Below are 9028 nucleotides of genomic sequence, written 5' to 3' on the forward strand. Positions count from 1 at the left end.
GAGCAGGGTCTATGGGAAGTTGTATACTGATCAGATCAGACAAACAATCTAGTACTCTAATGTAGTGTAGTGTAGATCTACTCATGTAGATGTTGTGTACTTGTTTGTAATAAATCCCATGGATTTGGTACTTAAAAAAAAAAAAAAAAAGTGTTTTTAGTAGTTGTTTTGGGTCAGTGGTGGAGTGTTTGTTTGCACCATAGGGCCACAAAATTTGGGGGCGTAACAGTAACCAGTACCAATGATTCCTAAAATTATTTTATTAATGATTAATTAATTATGTTGTGCGCTTGTAACTAAAGAAAACAAACATTCAACAGAATGTCTGCCCATTTTTAACCAAATAATAGTTTGTATAGTATATGTGTGGGTGTGTACATGTGTGAGTGTGTGTATATGTATAAGTGTGAGTGTGTGTAGTGGGCATGTGTGTCTGTGTATGTGTATAAGTGTGGGTGTGTGTAGTGTGCATGTGTGAGTGTGTGTAGTGGGCATGGGTGTGTGTGTGTATGTGTATATGTGTGAAGTGGAATAATATGAACTGAAGTATTTCATCAAGGGAATGTGTTTGAGGGCAATATGTTAGACTAGAATGACTAAAGCACTAAAAATGGGTTTGGCCTGAAAGTGATGACTTCCACATTGTCCAATACTAGCCTCTAGTGTCTAGTTGCCAACTTACACCTACGCTAAGAGAGGAACAGTCAAAATGTGTTGTTTATGACAGGGATGCAGCAAGTGCAAAGCCAAGATGGAGACAGCCAACATCGAGGTGCTGATAGTCAAGCTGGTGAATAGGATCCGAGTCAGGTGTTCCAGGGAGAATCTGGGCGAGAATGACAAAGAGTGGGGCAATCAGTAAGTCAACGTGAGGCCGCTCACTGTGGGGCCTGTTGTGGACAGGTGAATGGGATCAGTTATGCTGACTGGGACTACATGTACCAAGTGGTGTGGGTTTTCACAAATACTTTGTCCCACTCTTCAGTCGGCTACATCAAAACAAAGAACCCTTTTCCCTTAAGTACACATGGACGCACAAACCTACGCACACCAACAGGCTCATGCATACAGTCAAGATCAAATAAATCTCTGCAAAGAGTCCTGAAAATTCCTTGAAATCTATTTACATTTCAAATCAAACACTAAGTGTAAGACTTCATTTCCTAATAGCTAGTAACTTTCCACAAAGGAAATATTGACTAACAGAAAACCTTTCCAAGTACATTTAATAATGGTTTATTTCTTCATAAATTCATTATCGGTCACTTCAATGACCAGGCAGTTGATTCCATGATGCCGAAGCAAGCAGCAAGAGAATGAGCAGCATACATGAATCACTATAACCATAACTATACCATAATTATACCATAACTATCTATTACTATCACTTAGATATGTCTTATACACTACATATAGATCACTAATGTAAAGTACAATGCTCTCATTCATTAATTTCAACTTTTTTTATGAAGATGGCTTATCTTATGGTTTAACATGTGTATCATTTTCTTAATCAGTTTTGGCATTTCTAGAGATATCTTGCACTGGGGCCGAGTATGAGTAGCCTATGCCACTGCGGTATGAAGATGTTCTTCAATGTCACGCTCACCTGTAACCACTGGATTTGTGTTGCAGTAGCCACCGCATGTCAGGACATACTGGCGTTAGGACATTCAATGTTCCCATGGGACTATGCAAAACAGAAGTGTGTTTTTATACACAGTCTCAGACAGGGATGATGACAAGTGCGTTACAAAGGTTAATACTGCTGACACACCGGACGGTAATTCAGAGGACCACATTTAAATGGACGGAGGTACTGAAACCACTCTGAAGGTAAGCAAATCTATAATCTGAAAATTATACCGTTAATGTCAACAGAAATCTTGGAACACAAATGACCAGACCAATTGAAAATGAATTCACATGATTTATGATTGTGACAGGCGCAGCGATGGAGTCTGCATGGCCAAAGGATCCCTGTCCTCGTATGTCTCCTGCTCATACAAAGTAAGGAACTGCACAATAAAATGCAAATATGAACTTAAAAACCTATAAATTAATACAAAAAAGTATTTATTGTCCACATATCTACTTCATTGCTCTTCGATATTCAATAAAAATATATGTTTTAAATTAAATATTGACTAGATGTATATGAAATAATACTAATGTAGTACTGGTATAGCAGTGTTCATATCATGTGTTCATACTACATTCTATACCTTATCTTGTCCATCAGGTGTGATCTTCCAGTCTGCTGTGTGTCTGAACTGCACCCAGCCTGATACAGAGTCCCTTCTAGCGGCTCTCAGAGACAGCGTGTTCAACCTGAGAGCCGTCCGTCCTGTCCGTGAGCTCAGCAGCCCCTCTGTCGTAGGGATCTTTTTCACAGTGTATGGCATCTTGGACGTGGTGAGGAAACCCTGACTGCACAAAATCAACTGTTGTTGGCCTTTGACTAATGTAATGCATGGAACTGCAAAGCTAAATGTCATATGATTTGTTGATATTTTCTCTCTAGGATGAAAAGGCACAGCTGTTGAAAACCTTCATTTGGCTTAGCCTGGTGAGCATGTGGTTCGTTCAGCCGTTCTACAGTTTGCAATTTCTGGCATCAGTGCTGGGCTGCAGTGTCATATTGGCTTGATGAGAATACTACTGTTAAGTGTGTTCTTGATGAGAATACTACTGTAAAGTGTGTGCTTGATGAGAATACTACTGTAAAGTGTGTGCTTGATGAGAATACTACTGTAAAGTGTGTGAAGTGTGTGCTCCGTGTGAACAATCAGACTTGTGTTTGTGGATCTTGCTTTAATAGAGCTGGCAGAATGAGTTTGTGAGCTGGGACGCAGAGGAGTGTGGGACGGATAAAATCTCCCTGCCCAGAGCAAACCTGTGGACACCAGATATCGTCATCAACGAATTGTGAGTGAATTGCTGTGCTGTTGTGTACGAACACACTCAGACCCTTCAAACTGAGATCTAACAGGAGTACAGTGGAGTAACTGTACAGCAGTTTCAACTGTTCAACTGTACCATCAAGTTTCAGACGAATCTCTCTCATAAGCTTTGCAAACATGTACCAGAAAAATGCTGACAGTTTCAAGTAATTCCTCCGTTGTCTGATGTGTGTTCTGATGATAGCATGGAGGCCAACACAGGCCCAGAGACCTCCTATGTGTACGTCTACAGCGACGGCACTGTCGTTGACATGGCACCGGTGAAGGTGATCAGTTCCTGCAACCTGGATATCTACACATTCCCTTTTGATATCCAAAACTGTTCATATTCCTTCAATTCCTACTTACATGCAGGTAAACTAGATCCGATATTTGAATGGTGAAGCTCCTAAATGCTCTTTAAAACCATGGGAATTATGGTGTTAATTGCAAAGTGGCTACTTACTTTGAAACTGAATTGGCCTTCATTGAGGCCTTTCCTATGATGATGTGTCTTTTTGGCAGCTGATGACATCCGCTTGAGTCTTGACCTCCCTGCAGAGCTTATTCTGGATTTGTCCAACACATACATGGAGATGAAAGGAGAGTGGGAGCTCATCAACATGACATCATTCCAATACAACATCAGTGATCCTTCCATGTGGGACTATATCTATGTTCACGTATGTGCAGGAGAAACAGCCAGTCCATGTGGGACTATATCTATATTCACCTATGTGTTTGTGTGTGTGTGTGTGTGTGTGTGTGTGTGTGTGTGTGTGTGTGTGTGTGTGTGTGTGTGTGTGTGTGTGTGTGTGTGTGTGTGTGTGTGTGTGTGTGTGTGTGTGTGTGTGTGTGTGTGTGTGTGTGTGTGTGTGTGTGTGTGTGAAATTAAAATCATGTTGTAAAATTGAAGAATATACTTCTTAAGAAAGAACTTATTATATCTTATGAATACTTACCTTGACTTTAAATCTATCCCTGACTCCCATGTGCAATATACACAGAAACAGAAAATGCATTTTACCTATCAATTAATTAAGAACACAGAAGGAAGAGGAGGATCTTCACAGTTTTCTGAATCTCTTTCTAAGTTGATCCTGAGGCGGCAGCCCACCCTGTACGTGGTGAACCTGCTGATCCCCAGCTGTTTCCTCATCACCCTGGACCTCTTCAGCTTCATCCTCCCCCCACAGAACGTGGACCGATCGGCCTTCAAAATGACTCTCATCCTTGGCTACACCGTCTTCCTGCTGCTCATGAACGACCTGCTGCCCGTCACAGGAAACACCATACCACTCATGAGTAAGCTGAACAGTGTCCGCCACTGGGGTTTAGAATGGTACAAGCCTTTAGCAACAGGCTAGCACAAATTAGCAAATATCATACCAAGAACATTACTGTCCTCAGTGCAAACTTGCAGAGCTGCCCTCTCATTGGAGAAAATATTCCATAACTTCACCTGAGAGGAAAATTCTTCTGTCTTCTCTTAGGAAGATTTCATTTGTAAAATAGCTTCATAATACCAGTTTCTGCACCCTAAGGCTTTAATACTGTGAGTGTGTTCACCTCATGATCTGTCTTTTTTCCTAGATGTGTTTTTCTCTCTCTGCCTGGCACTAATGGTGGCTAGTCTTCTGGAAACCATCATCGTCACCAACATCTTGCACAACTCAAAGGACTACAGAGCTGTGCCACGCTGGGTTCGAGTCCTCGTCTTAGAGGTCATGGCACGTCTCGTCTGTCTAACCCAGAAGAAGCCAGATGCCCAGGTCATAGTGATTCACAATCAAGGTATGTGTGTTTCATTAATGTGCGTTTCAAATGAAATAACAAGGGTTCAGTTTGGCTGGAACCATCTAGTGCAGGGGTGCCCACACTCTTTTGGCTTGTGATCTACTTTTAAAATGACCAACTAAAAATGATCTACCACAAAACATGTTCATAAATAGAGACTATGCATGGCTAAAAAAGGGTGGGGGGGGGGCACCGACACAGACACTTAAAGGAATCATGGTGATATTGGTGACATTATTTGAGATAGTTGCGGCCTAAAATTCTTGATTTCGAGGGAGCTTTTCAAAAAAGTTCAGATGAAAGTTGCTGTGTTTTTAGGTGTTTGTTGCGAATTTTCCTCTTTGTAATCGAAATTGAGTTATTTGTTGAAAAATAACTGATTAAAACAAACATTCATTCATCAAGAACAAAAATGCTAAACAAAAGATTACCAGGACTACAAAACTTATCCACAACACAGTGCACCTGTTGGCATTATAGAAGGACCATCAGTAAGACTGAATAAAATGTTATGAATGTCTCAGCCTTCACATATGAGGGGAAAAAACAGCCTGTGTCACTGTGATCTGTCTCGTCATCTGACGTCCTGCCTGCGTTTCTGCCGTTCTCATTCTATGCGTATCAATCTGTTTTGCTATCCTTGTTTATTTATTTTATCCGTAAAGTTGTTGATGTTGTTCAATTTCATATATTAATTTAAAGTCATGCAATTTCAAGTCATCTATTCTTCAACACTCGCTGCTACCTTATCTTCAAACAGAAAGTAACGTTAAATCTCCATGGCAACAGCTCTTAAGGGTTTGGATAATAATCGGATTTATTGCTTCCTTCATTATTCACAGCTAAATAACATAAGGCTTTTTATTTTGTTTAATACACGAAAAAGCTATATCTGTTCTATAAGAAAGGTAACCTTAAATCACTTCCATTGTGATCTGGCGATTTATAAAAAAATAAAAAAAAACTTTATTTAAATTTTTTTTTTTTTTAAATGACACGATCTACCACCATAAGCTTTGTGATCGACGCATTGGGCACCCCTGATCTAGTGGAAGGATCCACTCCTCTCTTAAAAAGAAAGTAATGATTAGTACCACTGATGTAAACAAGTACATGTCAATCTTTAATTCTATCTGTAATGTGCCTTTCATGCTGGGGGTATTGTCTTTTGTTGCTGTCATAAGAGAGACATACCAAGAGAGACTTACCAAGAGAGACCAACAAACTCAACAGTGGGTCTATGCAATGTAGTGGCTTGGTCAAGGACCACCTGTTTTGAATGGATGGAGCTGCTGCACAACATGCAAAACAGCCATCCACAGAGGATTACCTTTGCATTAAACTCCACAAAGACAATGACTAGCCCTTATCTTCTTCTGATACGCTGGATTGTGAACTAAACGCTAGTTAACAAAGGTTTGTTACGTCGCTAACACACTGATAATGATAACCACCCAATAATGGTTCCTATCTAGTTAGTTTGGTTTGTCTTCAGAAAAATATTTCCCCGTCTTTTTGCCTGGTTTAATGATCAATGTCATTACAGCTTTCATGTACACAGTGTAAGTATCAACTCAAAGCCATCCATTCATAGGCTAAACCACCACTAGCTGTAGATGTGTGTCTATCACCTTCCAGCAGCAGCAGCAGCAGCAGCAGCAGCAGCAGCAGCAGCAATACTTTGAACATACTAGATGAAACTGTTTTAAAACCAACCCTGTGTCCTTGTTCTAGTGGATCCTCAGCCTCCACGGCAGGAAGTAAGTGAGACGGCTGCTGCAGACCTGCATCAGGAGGCTTTCCGAAAGCTGGAGAGAGAGCTGCACGCCATTCGACAACAAATGGAAAAGAACATAGCAACTGACCAGAACACAGAAGACTGGATTCACATTGGCCGAGTCTTGGATCGGTTCTTATTCTGTGTCTATCTGCTCTTCATCACCATCAGCTTCATCACTATATTGGTCATATGGACTCGCTGGTATCAGTTGTAGAGACGACACAGACCAGGGCTGTAGGATGGGCTCTTTGTAATAATATAATAACTTTATTATGTCCGCCACTGCCACCATGCAGAGCAGTCATATAGTGTTTTCTCCTATTTTATTTTTCATTTTGTTGGCTCATTCATGACGACATACTGAAGCTGAAGATGTAGCCACAACAAGCTACAACATGTTTTCCTCAAATCTTCAAAATTAATTTCTTCTTTAAATTGTTACGTAACATTAACCAAATTCAAATGGTCCTTTTTCACCCGTTTAAGCGGTCAAATCATTCAACCTTTCGCTATTGAGCCAGTTTGCACAAACTGCTTGGACCCCGATGATTGCTGCTTGCGGCTAACTAATTATTGTGATAGTGTAGATTATTGATTCTCTACATTTAGTATTGTTTTTCAAACATATTCTTGCCTTCAAATAATAATCCTGCATTTTATAGATACATGCATATTTCTCAGAACTTTGTGAGTCAATGCCAAGTACATTTATACAATGAAACTCAAGAAGGTATCTGTTATCTGTAGAGTCACATTCATCCTCATATTCACTAGACAGGCTGTAAAACCACAGAACACAACTCACAGGTACTGCTTCACACCCTATCAGTGTGCAGCTGCCACATCCACCAACTATAGTTAACTATTACATTTTCACTCAGAATAAGATATACAACAAACTTTTAAGTCTGTTGTTGCCAGAAATTGTATCATTCAAGATAACACACTTTTCTTGGAACAGAAAATACCTTCTCATTTCACTTAATTCTTTCTTAAGGCCTACCATGCTTATTGTACTTCTGGGCCCTGAGCCTCTGGCTCCATACTGCTTCTACCATCATATTATAATTTAACGAAGCTCATTTTAATTAGCATCTAGTCTAATAGTTAATCTGAAAATTACAGTGTGATATATATATATATACATTTTAATTATTACTATCTATATATCTGTGTGTATATCTGAACATGTTTAGTAGAATAGTTGTGTGAAATCAGATTTGCAGAATCACAACATTTTGTAGAGTTTTACGGCATTTGTTGATTAAATGCATTGATTACGGTATGAAAAAGAATGTATTGAACAAATGTGACCAGTGGTTTGTGGGGGTTAAGCTGAAAATGCTATGTAAGGGATGAGTAGGTTGAATGTATGAGGATTTATCACACCTTACATCAACATGTGATTAAACATGTAACTTTCCTGTATGTAGTAAATGCTTAAGGGTCTTTGTAGAGCATTTATCACAAGTTTATATTGTGAGGACCTCCAGAGTCCTGGGTGGAGTCGTAACCGGTGTTCCCTGTTTCCATTGTGCACATGTGCTTTTACTCTTGTTTTGCTTTGCCATGTGTTTTTGTCTGTTTACAGATTCCATGTGCTTCTGACCTCACCCCTCACCAGTTACCTGTTATCACCTGATGTGTATATGTGTATTCGTCGTAGCTCGCTAAACGGTTTAGCAAGCTAATTTTCAGGCTAAGATAAAAAACGCCCCTCTTTTTGGTTCGTGGAAGCAACTTTTGATAAATCACTATAGTTACATATCGATTAGCACTAACCTGCTCCAGGGCAGGCTAACTTAAGTGTAGCTGGATAAGCTTGCCACACCCCCGGAAAAAGGAGGGATCCCATTGACCAAGGACTGATATTAGAGTTAGATTAGCGGAGGGAGAGAGTTCTTTGCGATCGCCAAGATCCATTGTTCTTGTATGAGCGCTACCGATTCAGCCGACAAGGAATCATTAATTTACAAGACCTTCTCGAGTCATTTATTGCAAACACCACATTGACTGTCTTGCGCTTTTTTGCGAGTGGTACATTTTTGTAGTGTCGGTGATGCGGAGAACAAAGCACTCATAATTATATGAGTGTTATTAGTACACCATAGCATATCATTATTGTAGAAAATGATTACGGTGGACTCATGATAAGAATAGAGAGAAATACAGACAATTTATTTTCACTGCTTCATTTGTTATTAATACATTTAGTCATTTAACAGACGCTTTTATTCAAAGCGACTTCCAAGGAAATGTAAAACTACATCGAGGAAGGAGGTGAGGGGATTTGAACTAGCAACCATGCAGATTCAAACCGGCAGAGCAAACCTCTATACCAGTGAACACTTGCCGTCATGTATACATACATAAATATAACCCTATAAACATCCCAACACACCTTGCTCTCACAGCGGTGGTGGTGTTGAATTTTGCCATGATTATGGTCTTGTATTCGTCATAAGCGTTCATGTTCATCTCCTACTCGCCAGCGGAGAAAAAAAGAGCC

At 39.9% G+C, this 9028-nt stretch overlaps 1 protein-coding gene across 1 annotated transcript; it reads left to right on the plus strand.

Annotated features, from left to right (window-relative positions):
• Nucleotides 1-751: 751 nt before the first annotated feature.
• Nucleotides 752-6733, plus strand: LOC122130616 (5-hydroxytryptamine receptor 3A-like). Its single transcript, XM_042705349.1, has 10 exons — nt 752-858; nt 1535-1611; nt 1724-1783; nt 2243-2415; nt 2822-2928; nt 3148-3317; nt 3468-3561; nt 4003-4247; nt 4536-4736; nt 6474-6733. The coding sequence occupies exons 1-10, from the start codon at nt 752-754 to the stop codon at nt 6731-6733; spliced, it is 1494 nt and encodes a 497-aa protein (XP_042561283.1).
• The last annotated feature ends 2295 nt before the right edge of the window (nt 6734-9028 follow it).

This window comes from Clupea harengus, unplaced genomic scaffold (genome assembly GCF_900700415.2).
Source record: "Clupea harengus unplaced genomic scaffold, Ch_v2.0.2, whole genome shotgun sequence".
Lineage (NCBI taxonomy): Eukaryota > Metazoa > Chordata > Actinopteri > Clupeiformes > Clupeidae > Clupea > Clupea harengus.